Raw genomic sequence first — 18,217 nt, 5'->3', positions numbered from 1 at the left:
TCTTCCTCCTTCACTGCCCAGGTCTCACTGCCATACAGCATGACACTCCTAACACATGCTGCATACAAAGACCCCTTAGCACGTCGGGAGAGCCCTCTCAATGTCAGAAGAGGCAAGAGCTCTCTGAACTTCTTCCAACCACTTCTCACCCTAGCCACAGAGCTAGCTCCAGCCCCACCTCCAGCACACAACATGTCTCCCAAATAACAAAACTCTTCCTCATACTCAAGACATTCACCAGCAAGTTCAATCCTTTCACGTCTGACAATCTCCACCTGCTCTCCCTGACACGCCGTACACATAAAATCAGCATTATCTCGCAGTCTACCTCTGATACCACTACATCTCTTATGCACCCATTTATCAAACACACCGCACAAGATGGAATTACTTCCCACGCCCTTGTGGCAAACTGCACATGGCCACTCTCCCTCGTCTCTGACAGTACCGCCACCAACCCTAGATATCATCACTTTTGTTTTATGTGCATTTACCCTTAAACCCTTGTGCCCCATACCATCTCTCCACTTCCTAAACCTTTCCTCCACCTCCCTTTCATTCTCTGCAATCAACACCAAATCATCAGCATACAACAACTCCCACGGGAGTCCGTTTCTAAAGTCACGTGAAAGGGCTTCAAGTACCATGATAAACAACATGGGACTCAAGACTGACCCCTGATGCACACCAACATTCACGGAAAACTCATCACTCAAATCTCCATTCACTCTCACCTGGGTGTGAGCACCCACATACATGGCCATAACCACCCTAACCAGCCACTCCTCCAAGCCAAGCTTTCTCATTGCCCACTTCACCACCTCTACAGTATATATATATATATATATATATATATATATATATATATGAGGCCCTGCATGCAGGAGTATACCCATGCACCACAATGTCGAAAATTGAGATAATGCTATCCCACAGTCCCCCACAGTATGTACTTTCATGTGGACTTGGTGGATGTGATGTATGATCCAAGACATAAGGGCGAAAACCCAAAGAAATAACATTGGGTTTACATCGCCACCCTTTATCAAGCACTTTTCGCCACTATGTTGTATTTTTTATTGCAGCAACCACTGTATTTATTAATATGATTATTAATGTAAAACATAATTATTCCTAGTATTATTGGTTTTATATTGATTGTTATTGCATTTAACAGATGTAAGGTGTCTACTGTTCACATAAAAACACAGAACAACGAGAACCAGGTGAAAAAAAAAAAGTGCTGTGTATTGATAATTTTTTGGGGAAATTTATAAAACTTACTTTTTATGACAATAACCAGGCAAATTCATAACCAACCACTCTACAGACATTCAACTTCATCTTAAAACATAAAGGAACTCACTAGCTATTAGCCTGCAGTACTAGTTTATGCATAAAAGTAGCAGTGCTGTATGCTAATATGTCAATTTTTGTTTTTGTTTTTGGGGTAAAAACAATAGTACCTTTACTAAAAAGTTTTTGAATAAAGCAAAGACGATCGGCTTTAAAATGATGTAAATGCCATCATCCTAGGGATAATAGTTTTTGCATTATCGTTTTTAAAAGTTGTAAAAACTTTAAATGCAATTTCTGCCACTTTTAAAAAATGGCGCATGGGTATACTCTTGCACGCGGGGCCTCATACATATACATATATATATATATATATATATATATATATATATACAGTGGAGTCTCTTTTATCCGATAAACATGGGACTTTCAAAGTTTCGTTTGATCGATTTTTTCAGATAAAAGATACTGTAATAATATGTAGGATACAAGGGAACAGTATTGTACTCACCCATCACCCATTTCTGGCAACGTCTAGCTCACCACCACCACCAGCACCCTAAAAGCCACTCAACCATCACCAAAACACCTAATACACTGTAGTAACTAAGTATGTAACTGCTTTTTTGTAACTGTAATAGAAACTGTCAACTTAAATAGATCTCCACTCAAATAAACTTGAATAAATCTTCACCTAAACAGTTACGTAATTCACTGTAAGCTAAATGCTCGCTCTAGTAACTAGCAAAGCAACTGTAAACTAATGCTCGTGGTGCAAAACAAGCCTGCTATATTTGAATTTTCGGACAGATTTCAGATTTTTCCAGTTAATCGAAATGAGAATGTTTTAGTAAAACTTACGATTAATGGCATATTACGGTTAAAAGAATTTCGGATAAAAGAGACTCCACTGTGTATATATATATATATATATATATATATATATATATATATATATATATGCATCACATTTTAAGTAATCTGGGACCTTATATATACATATATATATATATATATATATCTATCTCTATCTATCTATTGCCAGACGCCTCAATCCCGTTTGGGGTGGCCACAAACAAATCACCTCCAAGTCGCCCTGTCTCCCGCCATTTCACTGCCCTGCTCCCAACTCACACCCCCCTCTCTCATATACCTCTCCACCCCATCCCTCCATCTCATCCTCGGCCTCCCCCTCCCTCTTCCCCCCTCCACCTCACTCACATACACTCTCTTCGTCAGTCTTTCACCCTCCATCCTCTCTACATGGCCACCCTCTGTGGTACAGTGGTACAGTGTGCGTTTCGTACACAGGTGAACCAGGGTTTGCGCCCCGTCAGGGTAATAAACTTTGGGAGTGTTCATCCGGCCACGTACTGCATTGGCGGACACAAGGGGTGCTGCTTGTTGAACCAGTGTCGCTTACTATAAAGTATGCTTGCACCCGGTCGGCTTGCGCGGGCCGATTACACTTAGTTCACAGACTACACACACATCCAAAGTCACTCAAACACTACAATTACGCTTACAAGCACTTCTCACCCTACATACAATCTCTACCAGACAGCCTAAGCCACTTGGTAGAGATACATTGGCTGTATCGTCCTGACTTCGATCGGGATAGGCTGGTCCTGCAGTGGGTACTCAAACGGCTGATGATGATGATGATGATTATATGTATGTATGTGTATATATATATATATATATATATATATATATATATATATATATATATATATATACTGTGTGTGTATATATATATATATATATATATATATATATATACTGTGTGTATATATATATACAGTATATATACATACTGTGTATATATATATATATATATATAAATCATGAGCACAGAGTACTGTACGTGAGTGCAATACACCATGCACTCCTAAAGTGTCACATACCGTACACACCATGACGTATGTAGGGTAGGAAGTAAATTACAGCGCTACATTATAACCAGTGCCATTGCTGTTATACTTGCCTTTATTAGGTCATATCACCAATATTCACCATCCATACCCATATCAAGATGATCTAATGTACAGTACAGTAGTTTACTGATAGGGATCTGGCAGTGCTCATGAACTGACTCTTACACTACAATATTGTATCCAAACTTCTATCACCAGCAATTCAAGTACAACTGATTTTTTTTTTTTTTTCAATGGAGGACACCTGTAATCAAGTTTTTTTATTTTATGTTATTTGTTTTTGCTTCATCTGTTCATCTTCTGTAAACAGAAAAAAAATAAGATGAACAGAAATCTAATAACAAAACATTACATCAGAGGGGAAAGGGGGGGGGGGCAAAGAAGGAACACCTTGACATAAGGCAGTTACACACATTGTGTGGAAAGCTGACTGGCACTCCCATCTTGCTGAACTTGTAGCTTACATCATCTTCTATGTGCCAAGGCATCAATACCCCACATTGGGTGCCCTCATCCACTCGGCCATGGGATATATGTTTCCAACTGTGCTTGCTAAGGTGCATTTTTCATTAGCTGCGGAAGGAGTCTCTGCTCCTGTGCTTGGTTCACAGGCCTGCACTTCATCCTCATACACTGAGGAGAGGGGAATAACACTGGTAATACTAAAAAAAAAAAAAAAAAAAAAAAAAAATAAGGGGGAAGGGAGCTTTATGTCTGGTATCATAAAGAGTGACTGAGAAAGAACAGATTTTAAATAAACCAGATGCTTGAAGTTTTTCTGTTAAGAGGGTGTCCCATCTGATGGATCATATGTCTGTACTTCCTTTTTATGCCCCCCCCACACACACACACACACATAGTGTATGCACTCAAGGTGCTTTAGTCCTTAACAGATTCCATGCGCCCATGCTTCTGGAGTAATTTTTTTTTCTTCCTGTACAAAATTGACAATGCAGCACCTCTGCACTTATATAAACATATGATACATACGCTAAGTCTACAGATGGTGTTTTCATTGTAAATGAGCTGATACTGAAACAAAGTGTCCATATGCTTCTTTTTCTGTAGCCAAAGTGCTCCTGAGAAGTTAGGATCAACTATAACCAAATATGCCATGATTATCTTTAACATATGAGTTTTTCTGTACCATGCAGCTGCTGCAGAAGTCAAGACAAACTAGCCTTTCGTACACAAGGTCAGTTCAAAAAGTATCTGGCCTTAGGCTCTAAAAAAAAAATAAATAGCTAACCTGTTGAACTAGGACACTAATCTCCCTCCAAGCAGGGCCCTTCTGACTTTACACACGTAGTCCAGTGTTCTTTCCACTGCCTGAAACATTTTTCATGGTCAGTTTTCGGTATCTCCTGCAGGTAGTTCGTCACATTCGTCATGATCTCTTCTCTCCTCTCCAATCGGGAACCCTTCAGCAGATTTCTTAACTTGGGGAATAACCAAAAGTTGCATGGAGCCATGTCTGGCGAGTAGGGAGCCTGCCAGACCTGAGGGATGTTGTGCTTGGCCAAAAATTCCTGAATAAGTGAAGAATAAGCAGGGACATTGCTATGGTGCAGTTTCCAACTTGCTGTTTTCCAAAGATCTGGTCTCTTCCATCAAACTGCATCACAAAGATGACATAACATCAAGGTAGTAATGTTTGTTGACAGTTTGACCTTCTGGTATGTATTCATGATGCACACCACAATGGTAGTTGAAAAAACTGTCACGTTGCATTTCACCTTGCTGTGGACCTGTTGTGCTTTTTTGGCTGAGGTGATCCCTGCATGCATCCAGTGGGACAACTGTGCTCTGGTTTCTGGGTCATATCCGTACCTTACACCCAAGTCTCACCTCCAGTGATGACAGTCTTCAGAAAGTCTGGATCACGATTTGCATACTCCATGTCTTGAGCAATGTTTCATTAGTAGAGCCTGTTGTTCATGTGAAAGGGGCTTTGGAACGAACTTGGTGGCAGCTCTTCGCGTGCCCAAATCATCCATTAAAATGTCATGTGCTGATCCATCGTTGATTCTAATCTCATTGGCAATTTTTCTGACAGTAAACCGACGATTTCCTATGACCAAATCGCAGACTTTCTTCACATTTTCAGCACTCCTGCTTGTTGATGGCCTCCCAGGATTTGAGTCACTCTTGACTGACAATCAGCCATTTTTTAAGCGACTGTACTACTCCCTTATTTGCGTTATCCCCAAGGTTTCATTCCCAACAACTTGCTGGATTTTCCTGATAGTTCAAACTTGGGCTTTACCTAGTTTTTGGCAAAATTTGATGCAGTAATGTTGTTCAACTTTTTCAGTCATCGTGATGAGCACGGGAATGCGATAAGCGTCAGGTGCATGACAATGTACACAGGCTGACTGACAGCTACTGAGTCACTTGTGGTGGCTGGCATTAATCAAACATGCTAATGAAAGTCCTGCACTGTGCTACACAAAACCCCTCCCTATCAAACATGCTAATGAAGGTCCTCACTATGCTACACAAAACCCCTCCCCTATCCTCCAACTGACTGGTGAGAAAAAAATGAGGACGGATACTTTCTGTACAGACTTCGTATGATGTTCTGCAACTGACAGATATTTAATAACACACACACACTCACCCACTACAGTAAATCCTCCCTATAATGGACTAACTGGGGGGAAGACTGATCCAGTAATGCCAATAATCCATTGCTGTTCCCCCCGAGGTAGGATTTTCAGCACATGTTTGAAAATATTGCAGTAACAAGTAACATATTCTAGTACTTAAAAAAAAAAAAAAAACACTAACTTGGCCCATAATGTCGTCCTTTTGCAGTTTATTTCATATCCTTGTCTTTGCACATCTTTATGACTAGTTCAGCTCAGGTCTTCCCCTACTTGTGAATGGTCAACTTGCGAATCTGTACTTTCAGTAAAAAATATTCAATAAATTACATGAGATATTCTATCTATCTATTGCCAGACGCCACAATCCCGTAAGGGGTGGCCACTTGACTCTGAGTTAGTTGTTTTATGGGGAGAACACTTTATTATAAAATAGGCATTGTGTTAATGATTTTGCCAACTGATGGCTAACATAAGTGTTCTAAGCACAATTAAAAGGCCTGGTAAGCTTGGATAGGCTATGACATTCGGTTGGTTAGGTATATTAAATGCATTTTTGACTTAAGAAAAAATCAACTTACAAGCAGTTTCTCGAAACATAAACCATTTGTAAGTAGGGGAGGATCTGTAAAGTAATACCGTAGTCTGTTATTACAACTCAGCAATCACGATGGAGAGAGAGAATTTCAAGCCAGGTTGGGGTAAAAATGGTAGGAAACACATGTAACTCGACCTACTGCACCTCATTTAAAGGACATTGTTCATTATAGCTGATATAAGTCCAATGACTTCATACAATGCATTAAATCCAAATTCCAGTCTATCAAAGTACATTAAAATGAGGGTCTACTGTAATACCAGGGATTTGGCACCCCTTTTAACATGACAGTGTCCAGACTGACTCTATCGGATACGTTTATGTGAAGCTACAAAATGTAGTGAATATTTTTGGAATATCAGACAGAACCAGGATTCCTGGGGCTTGAATGATGTGTGAATGGAAGCATGATCCATTGAACTGGGCAAACTTGCCCAGTCTAGATGTTGCTACCCCTCACCCTGTCCTAGGGTGGGAAAGGAGGCCCGGATATGATGACGATGATGATGAATAAAATATGGAAGATAATGCCTTAAATTACAGTATGAAGTAAGAACAGAAAAAAGTAAGTTTCCAACAACCTTTGAAATCTCTTGGTTCATGTACCACAGGATGGGCTGGAAAACTAATGCCAAAATTTATGGGTGAAAATGCCCCCCGATTATAACCACATATTCTAAAAGTTTACTACATTCATCCAATATGAGGATTCAACACAGTTTTTCTCTGCTTTATTTCACAGCATCATAAGGATTTAGCAACACTTATCTTGAGGTGTCAGATGTTGGCGTACTAGTTGCAAACTACTCCACTTATGACCTGCAAAGAGAGACCATTCAAAGTGTAGAAACCTCTAACACTCCAAAACACTGAGGCTCATTGTAAATTCAGCTGCCTTTGATTTTAAACACTTTTGACACATTGTTGTGTAATGTGTATCCAAAGGGATACATCCTTGTATGGAATATGTGCAGGTGGCAAGAGCATGAGGCAAAGTGGCCATGAGGCAGCCTTGGCATGAGGCAGAGTGACTATGACACAGATCTGCCATGAGGTGGAGTGGTCAATGAGAGGAGTGGCAAATGAGGTGGAGCAGGTAAGTAGACAAAATAGAAGCACACCCTTTTCTGGATGATAATAGGTAAAATTAAACATGCTGCATTCTACTGAATGCTATAAAAAAAGAGTTCTGGTCATGAAACCTGTGTAAAGGTAGGTTGAAGTCTCATTAGGTACAGTAGTTCAGTATCAACACTGGAATAAGACAGGGGTGTGTGATGTCAAAATGGTTTTCCATTCATCACATACTGTACACAGAAATACAGTACAGTACAGTCCCTATTAACTGAGAAGCTTGGGGAATTTACCTTCCCGGTTACTGATTTTTCCCCGGTATCTGATATTATATACTCATACACAGACTATATCATTGCAGCACATACAGTTCCACTCGTATCCAGGCACTAACATTTTTCCATTGAAACAACCCAGAACACACCCCCATTGATGTAACACACTTGGCTGCAGTGTCTTGCAATAGTGCAAGGTGCACACAATAAGTCTGTTTTGTTAAATGATTCATTGCACAGTATTTTATTCATCAAACAGAAAAATAAAGTAATAAATCTTGAGCATTTATTGGTGAACAGATGACTGGGAAAGAAGTGTTCTACAGTACAGTTATCATGACTCCCTTGCTCACAGTTGTGTATACATGCCATGGCCTACCCATTTATTCCTCACTTGACCGCCGTCACCATCCCTCACTCGCCACTCAGCTGTCTGCAGGTAATACAATAAATACGAAGGAATTGCATGCACAGTAATTCTGTCAAATAGCCAAAATTAAATGCTTCATTTCTATCAGCTAGAGTTTTTCTTCTCTGTCAATGAATATCTAATATACTATTGCACTAGCCGTGTGTGTGTGTGTGTGTGTGTGTGTGTGTGTGTGTGTGTGTGTGTGTGTGTTTTTACCTAGTTGTGGTATACAGGAAATGAGCTATGCTCGTGGGGTCCCATCTCTTTTTCTCATTAAGTCAGATTTTGCTTTGAACTCATTTAAGTTTTTAGACAGGACGATCTCTTTGTCAAGACTGTTCCACAGGTCTATGCATCTATATGGAAAGCTGTATTTCTTGATATTCTTCAAACAACTTGGCTTTTTCAGTTTAATTCCATGTCCTCTTGTTACTCTCCCATCCCATACAAACAGATCATTTTTATCAATTTTATCTAGTCTCATCATGGCCCTGAACACTGCGATCATGCCACCCCTTTCTCTCCTTTCTTTTAGTGTAGGCAGGTCCAGCTGTTCCAGCCTCTCTCCATAAGACCAATCTGCCAGGCTGGGGATCATCTTGGTTACTGTTCTTTGTATTCTCTCAATCTTATTTATATCTTTCTTCTTGTGTGGGGACCACACTACTGCCGCACATTCCAACCTGGGGCGGATCATGGCCAATATCAATTTTTTCATCATTTCCTCATCCATGTAATGAAATGCCAGTTGGATGTTAGTCAAGAGATTCTATGTCTCTTTAACTATTTTGTTAACGTGTTATTCCTGTGAAAAACTATCCTGGACCAGCACTCCCAAATCTTTCTCTTCTCTCACTTTTTTGATTGGTTCATTACCCATCATATAATTCAGTGATGGCCTCTTGGTACCCTTACCTATTTCCAATATCATACATTTTTTTGCATTACATTTCATTTCCCACATCTGGCTCCAATCTTGAATCCTATTCAGGTCTTCCTGCAGTATTTTACAGTCTTCCTCGACTTCTACTCTTCTCAAGATCTTTGCATCATCAGCAAACAGACTTGCATAACTGTTCACTCCATCTACCATATCATTTACGTAAATCAGGAACATTACTGACGCTAACACCAAGCCCTGTGGGACTCCACTTGTTACTTCCCTCTATCCGGACATCTTGTCCTTTATTACTGTCCTCATTTGTCTGTCTCTCAAGAAGTCACACATCCACTCCAGGACATTTCCCCTTCAGTCCTCCTATGTGTTCCAATTTCCACATTAGTCGCTTGTGGGGTACCTTGTCAAAGGCTTTCTCCAGATCTAGATACACTCAATCCACCCAGCTGTCTCTCTCCTGTAACACGTCAATTACTCTTGAGTAAAAGCTCAACAAGTTGGAAACACATGACCTTCCACTTCTGAATCCAAACTGACTCTCAGCCAATATGTTTGTCTCCTCCAGATATTTTATCCATCTGTCTCTCAGGATTCTCTCGCACAATTTTGCAACTAGGCTGGTCAGAGACACTGGTCTATAATTCAGGGGTTCTTCCTTGTTTCTTCCCTTATAAATTGGTACCACATTGGCCCACTTCCATTCCCAAGGCACTTTTCCTTCTTCCAGAGAACACACAATTAAATTGTGAATCTTATCTGCCAGTTGTTCTCTGCATTCTTTCAGTACCCAGGTACAGATTCCATCCAGTCCTGGGGCTTTCCTCACATCTTGAGTTTCCAGTAATTTATACACTTCCTGCACTTCCACTTTTATGTCTTTTATCACTACATTTCTAGTCACACCCTCCCCCTCCACAAAGTCCCTTTCTTTAGTGAAAACTGATTGGAAACATATGTTCATTATTTCAGCTTGCACTGCTGCATCTTTATAGACCTCTCCATTTACTTTCAGTTGGGTGATTCCTTCCTTTTGTTTCAATTTGCAATTAACAAATCCATAAAACAATTTGGGTTCTTCCTTACATTTGTCAATTATACCTTTTTCAAATTTTCTTTCTTCCTCTCTGTGTATTCTTGTATATTCATTTCTAGTCCTTTTATATTCTTCCTTTGATTTATTATTACCTCTCTTTCTCCACTTGTTCCATGGCATGTCCCTTTCTTTCTTTGCTATCATGCACCTTCTGTTAAACCAATCCTTTTTCCTGTTTTCTTTCCCATGAGCATTTGTATATTCCAAGTCGACACAATTTTAGAATGCATTTGATGACAATGCCGATGCAAATGTATTCTAATATGACATCACCTTAATACATTTGATGACAATGGAAATGCATTCTAAGATGACATCATCTTAGAACATATTGCAAACAGGTTCTAAGATGACAGTCTTAAAACATATTTGATGGCAATGCATGTGTGCGTGTGTATATATATATATATATATATACATATATATAAAATCTTCATCATCATCATCATCCGGACCTACATCTAGATGGCCAAAGTTTGCCGTTTTCAATGGGCCATGCTTCCATTCACTCATCTATGAAGCCCTCGAAATCCTAGCTCCACCTGATTGGCCAAAAAATTTCACTACGTTCTGTAGCTACACATATACCTATGTGACAGAGCCAATCCAGATGCTATCACATTGAAAAAGGGGTGCCAAATCCCTGGCCATGCACTTCGCACAAAATTCATCCAGTCCGCTTGACTTGTTGCCAGTCCCTTAGCCACATCAACTTCCATACCTTTCTTCCTCACACACTCATCTACCATATCCCTCCACCTTCTTCTTGGCCTACCTCACTTCCTTCTTCCTTCAATTTCGCTCAGATATACCTTTTTCTCAACTATATTGTCATCCATTCTCTCCACATGACCAAACCTTCTCAGTACATTTTCTTCCATTCTGGTGTCCACAGACTTCCTCACTCCGCATCTTTCACGTGTCACATTATTCTGTATCCTATCCACTCACTGTACTCCACATACATTCCTCAGCAGTCCCATCTCCACTGCTCTTACTCTTGACTTTTCATTTTCATGCCACACCATAGTCTAACATCCATATGATAAAGCTGGCACTAACACGCCTACATGTAAGTCTCTCACAGCTGCAACACTCAAGCCTCTGTTTCTTATAAAGGCCTTCATAGCACCAGCTATTTTCCTTCCTTGTATCACCCTACTTTCTACTTCTTTTGCACATTTTCCTTTCTTTTCTATCACTGTACAAAGGTAATTGAACTCTCTCACCAGTTCCAGTCTCTCCATTCACTGTAACATCACACTGAGAGTTGCCTTCTCTCTCAATAACCACCACTTTACTCTTTTCTACATTTACTCTCAAGGAACAACATTCACAGACACCTACGAACCTCTGCATTAGTCTACCAAGCTCTTGTTCTCTTGTTCAGTATTGCAAGCAACACTGTATCATCAGCATACAACAAATTTGAGATATTCCATCCATCACCATTCATTACCAATGCCATCCCTCTCTTCATTACTCATGCTTTTACTTCTCTCATCATCCCATCCATATATATATTGAACAACCATGGGGACAGCACACAACCTTGTATTCACTTAGATGCCCATTTACCCTTACACGTGCCTCACTATCATCATAAAAACTCTTGACAGCACCTAGCAGCTTACCATCTACACAATACATGTGCAAAACTTTTAACAGTCCTTCTCTGTCTACTGTCATATCGTTTTCGTTTTCATTTGTGAAGGTTCCAACATGCTTGCATGTCGGCCTTGTCACCAAATCGCGACTCTCCATCCTGCTCAGTCTCTGGCAGCTTCCCTGAGGTCAAGCTCAATGACCTCTTCCCAGGTCATTTTCAGTCTACCTCTCACTGCCCTACCCCCAACATTAACACTTCTCACTTTCTTCACCCAATTATCATCCCTGATCCTCTCCACAGGCCCAAACCATCTCAATCTACCTCTCCTCATCACAACACCTATACACTCCAGTCCCATCCTACCTCTCAACTCTTCCATTGCAAACCTCCCCCCTCCCCCCAGGCCTTGCACTCAAAGGCGTACTGCACATCCACCTAATGTTTGGCATTTCTGTAAGTTTGGGCCTGCGAATATCCTCTTCCTTTACTGGCCAGGTCTCACTACTATACAGCATTAAACTCCTAACACATGCCACAAACAAAGATCCTTTAGCATGGAGGGAGAGCCCTCTCCATGTCAGAATAGGCAACAGTTCCCTGAACTTCTTCTAACCAGTCCTCACTCTAGCCACAGAGCTAGCTCATACCTCACCTCCAACTCATAACATGTCTTGCAAATAAACCACACACTCAAGAGATTCACTAGCAAGTTCAATCCTTTCGTGCCTGGCAATACCCACATGGTCTCCCTGACACACTGCACACATGAAATCAGCACTACCCACCTCCAGCACATAACGTGTCTTGCAAATAAACCACACACTCGAGATTCACTAGCAAGTTCAATCCTTTCATGCCTGGCAATACTCACATGGTCTCCCCGACACATCGCACAACCTCTAATACCATCACATCTCTTTTGCACCCACTTATCAAAGTTATCACAACCATTGCACAAATTGGGATTACTTCTAACACCCTTGTGACAAATCGCACATGGACACTCACCCTCTTCTCTGACAGTACCACCCCCAGCCCTAGATACCATCACTTTTATCAGCATTTACTCTTAAGCCCTTGTGCCTCATACCATCTCTCCACTTCCAGATCCATTAATGCCATAAACACTTTTATAGTCTTCTCAAATGCCTTCTCCATTATTTCTCTCACTACAAATATTTGATTCACAAATCCTCTTCCAATCCTAAAGCCACCCTGTTTTGTCACTCACTAGGACTTCTCTCTTACTTTCTCTGTAATAATTCTTCCCTATGCCTTCCCTACAACACTCAATAAATTTATGCCACGATAATTCTTGCACTCACTTCGCTCACCTTTACTTTTGTACAGGGGTACAATCACAGCCTTTTTCCACTCTGCTGGCAGAGTTTCACTCATCCATGCCTTCTTACGTTTTTTTTTTTTTTAATGCGAGGATGAAGGAATCAAAGGCTAGGAGCCCGCAAAACAGTTCCTTCCAAGAAAAAACAAAAACAATACAAAAGACAGACAAATTCAAGATCCGTTCATTTCGCGATGCCTGGACATACTGCGTCTGAAAGACTGGAGTTCATAGGAAGTAGGAAATACAGAGAGGGAGACAGTTCCAGAGCTGACCTGTTGCATAAATGAAGGACTGGGAGTAACGGTTAACTCTTGCATTAGAGAGTTGGACAGAAAAGGGATGAGAGTTTGTTGTTAGATGGGTGCTATGAAAACCGTTGTAGAGGTGAAGGGATGCAAGCAGACAGTTCATAGGAGCAGTGACCATGGAAGTAGCAACAGAAAAGAGATAATGAGGCAACAGTGCAGCGAAGAGACAGAGGTTGAAAGGAGCCAGTAAGAGGAGGAGAGTTAATGAGACGAAAAGCTGCTGACTCCACACCATTGAGAACAGCTGTACGTGGGGAGCCTCCCCACACATGAGAGTTGTGGTCTACACAGGGGCGAATAAAACCCATGTATAAAGTCAACAACTGTGCAAGGGTAAAGAAGGTACGGAGTCGGCTTAGCACACCTAATCTCTTGGAAGCTGATTTTACAACAGATGTAGTATGATCTTTCCAAGATAAATCCCGAGTGAATGAAACCCCAAACATGTTCAAGGATGATGATGGATTGAGCTGGATATTATTAAACATTAGTGGGTACTCCTATGGAAGATTTTGCTGGGTTGATAGGTGTAAAAACTGAGTCTTTGAAGCATTAAAACAACAAGATTATTTTTACCCGTCAGAGATACGAGCCAAGTCAGACATTAGGAGTGCCATAGCCTCATCCCTTGTCTGTTGAAATAACTGCTGGGATGGACGTTGCGGGAACCACATGGAAAGGTGAAGGGTGGAATCATCAACGTATGAGTGGATAGGGTTAGATGTACAGCTTAGAAGATCAATGATAAATAAAAGGAAGAGACTTGGTGATAGGAGAGAACCATGAGGAACACCACTGTTGATAGATCTTGGAGAAAAACGATGGCCGTCTACAACAGCGGCTATGGAACGACCAGAAAGGAAGCTGTAGATGAAGGCACAGATAGAAGGACAGAAACCGTAAGAGGGCAGTTTGGAAACTAAAGATTTATGCCAGACTCGATCGAAAGCCTTTGAGATGTCAGGTGCAATGGCAAAGCTTTCGCCAAAGTCCCAAAAGGAGCATGACCAGGAGGATGAAAGGTTGGTGAGAAGATCGCCAGTGGAGCATCCCTGACGGAATCCACCGCCAGTGGAGCATCCCTGACGGAACCCATACTGACGATCAGAAAGAAGGTTGTGATAGGAAAGATGCTTTAAAATTCTTGTTAAGAATAGACTCGAAAACTTTTGAGACACAGGATGTCAAAGCAATTGGACGAGAGTTAGAGGTTGGGAATGGTCATCCTTCTTTGGGACTGGCTGAATGAATGCAAACTTCCAGCAAGAAGGAGTGGTACAAGCTGAGAGACAAAGGCAAAAGAGTTTACCTGGGCAGGGTGTAAGCACAGAAGCACAGTTCTTGAGGACAACAGGAGGGACTCCATCAGGCCAGTATGCCTTGTTAGTATTGAAGCCAATGATGGCAGAAAATACATCAGCTGAAGAAATTTTAATGTCAGCCATGAGGAAGTCAGAGGATGGAAGTGATGAAGGAACAGCCCCGGAATCATCTAAGGTGGAACTAAAGGAGAAAGTCTGAGTAAAGAGATCTGCTTTATCAGTAGAAGAAATAGCTACAGAGCCATCACAGTAGAAAAGAGGAGGGAAGGATGATGAGGTGAAGTTGTTAGAAAGGTTTTTGGCAAGGTGCCAGAAGGAGCGGGAAGAATTTCAATTGGAGAGTTGAGAGCATTTAGTACGGATAAAATTATTTTTTAGCAAAGAACAGACAGAGCACGATTCCGGGCAAAAACATAAAAAAAAAGATGTGAATCAGGGGTGGGTTGGCTCTGGTACCTTTTGTCGGACCTCTCCTTGTTGCGGACAGCTTTAGAACAAGCGTGATTAAACCAAGGCTTTCTTGCATTAGTCAAAGGATATGAGAAAGGAATGTATGCTTCCATGCCCAAGAGAATAACCTCCATAATACGCAAGGCACACTCAGATGACTCTCGGCCATGGAAACAATAATCATTCCAGGGAAAATCAAAGAAGTACTGCCTGAGGGCTTCCCAATCTGCAGCTCCAAAGTGCCACGGTCAACGTTTCTTTAGAGGGTCCACAGGCCGCACCGGAGCAATAGGACATGTTAAGGTAATAAGGTTGTGATCTACAACAAGCACTTCATTCCCCTCTCTCCACTACACTTAATCATCTCTGCATACACTTCATCAACCCCAGCTGTTTTTCCAATTTTCAGCCGCTTCACAGCACTCTTCACCTGTGCAAGTGTCACGTTTCCTAGCACTGCATTCCTTCTCTGTACACCCCCTAAACCAATCATGTTTACATCCCCTCTGCTCTCTCTATTCCTATTCATCAGGCTCTCAAAATATTCTTTCCATCTGGTCCTCACTTCATCCCCATGGGTTAATAATCTACCACTTACATCCTTCACACTTTCACATTTCTTTCTGCTGTCGCTTCTAAATTTCAGCACCTCTTTCCAGAATAACTTTTTTATTTTAAGAGTAGTTTGCATTCAATTTTCTTCCTAGATCATCATTTACCTCCTCCTTTTTCCTCTTTACTAGTCTCTACATGCTTCTTGCTCTCAACATATTGTTATTTCAATTGAACCTCTGTTCTGTAACCACTCTAGCTACTTCTTCCTTTTTTCCTCCACTGCTCTCTTAATCTTTTCATCCCACCTTGCCATACCTTTCTTCTTCGTTGTTACTCTTGCCTCACCACATACCTGTACTCCTAACTAAGCAATCCCTATATGCATTGCGCAGGCTGTCCAGATCCACTTCATTCCAATTCACTGATTCCAACTCCTCCTCTACTTTTGTCCTGTATTCATCTGCCATTTCTTTGATCCTCAGCTTCTTGACTTTCAGTCTTTCTCCCTGACTGCTCCTCTCTCTCTCCTGGTCCATCTCACTCCTCTCAGCTTGATCTTCCATACCACAATCATGTGATCTGACTGATCTCCACATCGTCCTCTCATCATCCTCGCATCAGCAACCATTCCCAGCATCAACCTCTCAATAAGCACATACTCAGTCAGGACCCTTTCAACACAATCCTCGTTCCCTCTACACCACATATATTTATGTGCATCTTTGTGTTTGAAATATGAGTTACAAGTGCACAACCTGCTTTCCGGACACATATCCTTAAATTGCTTCTCACTATCATTTTCTCCTTGTACTCCATTACAATCTATTATGTCAAAATCAGGACCAATGCCTACTCTTCTATTCACATAGCCCATTACGAACACTTTATAGCTCCTGAACATTTCTCCCACTGTTTCATCCAGCTCATCCCAACAACTTTCTCTCACTCCTGTCATCACACATTGCATATGCAACAATCATTCCCATTTTCACCTTCTCAAACTTGAACTTGACATACAGTACACACATCTCAGGCTGACACATTTGCAATCTCTTGGGCTGTCTGGATGTTGCTACTCCTCACCCTGCCCTAGGGTGAGAAAAGATGTCCAGATGATGATGATGATGATAAAATGGAGGGATGAGGTGTGCATGAAGATGCCCATAATAAAAAAAAAAAGAGATATTGAAAAAGGCAATATATGACAAGGGCTTTCAGTGTTTGCCCTCATTACCCTCCTAGTGACTAACCTTGGGAGATGAGATGAAGATGGATCTGAGTATTGCATGGCATATTCTGGATGAGTCTTGTAATACAGCTCCTTCATGCCCATCATAAAGTTGTACAGCTTCCTTCCACGTACCTGTTTATACCAAAATGGGTTACTGGGGACTCTAAATATTGACTCTGATGATGCAATTGTATTTTCTTGTAAATAAACTGTGTATAATTTGTATAAAATGGGATAATATAATATACAGAGGAAATAATCAATTCATTAACCCAGACCATGCCAAGTCTATATATATATATATATATATACAGTATATGGGAATTTGGTCCGGTAGCTCCTCAAGTCCGATAAAAGCAACTTCCAGTCTATTGAAGTCTGTTATATTGAGGTTTTACTATATATATATATACAGTAATCCCTTTAAGATCTGGACACCCAAGTCCCGGACATTTTGGGCTGGCAGGGGGGGGGGGGAGGCCAAATTTGCCGCGCGATGACGAACAGCTGTGTTTTAACACGTAGTTCCAGTGACGTCCGCTAGAGTGACCCTGCATCCTCCCCACTTCCCGCCTACCTATCATCGTGACTGCATGCTCATCGCCATGGCTGCCCACATGCTTGCTCTTATGGTGGACAGTTAATAAAGTGCAATACCTCGCCACTAGACCACATGGGAATTTACAGTGTTGTGCAGTGTTAAGAAATTAGAATTCAGAGTGCAAAGGATTAAGTGCAGAGTGCAACACTGGCATGCTGCAACTGGCGTGATGCAAGTAAGAACAGAATGTATAGTGTTATCAATTAAAATTCACAGTGCAAGTGCAGGGCAACATTACTGTACATTCTTCAAATGCACATTCACCACTGTCAGAGCCACAGAAGAGGTGGGTTAATCTTCGTGACGGTCACGGATGTCTTTTTTTTTTTTGTATGCAAGGAAGAAGGAACCAAAGGCCAGGAGCCCACAAACCATTCCTCAAAAGAGAGAGAGAGAGAGAGAGAGAATTTTTTTTTTTTTAAGCAAGGAAGAAGGAACCAAAGGCCAGGAGCTCACAAACCATTCCTCTAAAGAGAGAGAGAGAGAGAGAGAGAGAGAATTTTTTTTTTTTTAAGCAAGGAAGAAGGAACCAAAGGCCAGGAGCTCACAAACCATTCCTCTAGAAAGAGAGAGAGAGAGAGAGAGATTTTTTTTTTTTTTATGCAAG

The 18,217-nt window shown here is 41.2% G+C and overlaps 1 protein-coding gene across 1 annotated transcript in view; it reads right to left on the bottom strand.

The window, feature by feature from the left end:
* The window catches only part of LOC145401738 (uncharacterized), a 59,159-nt gene that overhangs the window by 2,544 nt on the left and 38,398 nt on the right, over positions 1 to 18,217 (bottom strand). Inside the window, exon 9 of the mRNA XM_080273922.1 lies at positions 17,029 to 17,141. Coding sequence (XP_080130048.1) covers positions 17,029 to 17,141 — 113 coding nt within the window. The remainder of the gene's footprint in view (positions 1 to 17,028; positions 17,142 to 18,217) is intronic.

The sequence above is a fragment of the Coenobita brevimanus genome, chromosome 6, assembly GCF_032717465.1.
Source record: "Coenobita brevimanus isolate Jiangsu-jjx chromosome 6, ASM3271746v2, whole genome shotgun sequence".
NCBI lineage: Eukaryota > Metazoa > Arthropoda > Malacostraca > Decapoda > Coenobitidae > Coenobita > Coenobita brevimanus.
The sequence above is the reverse complement of the archived record's forward strand: the minus strand, read 5'-3'. Positions and strand labels throughout refer to the sequence as shown.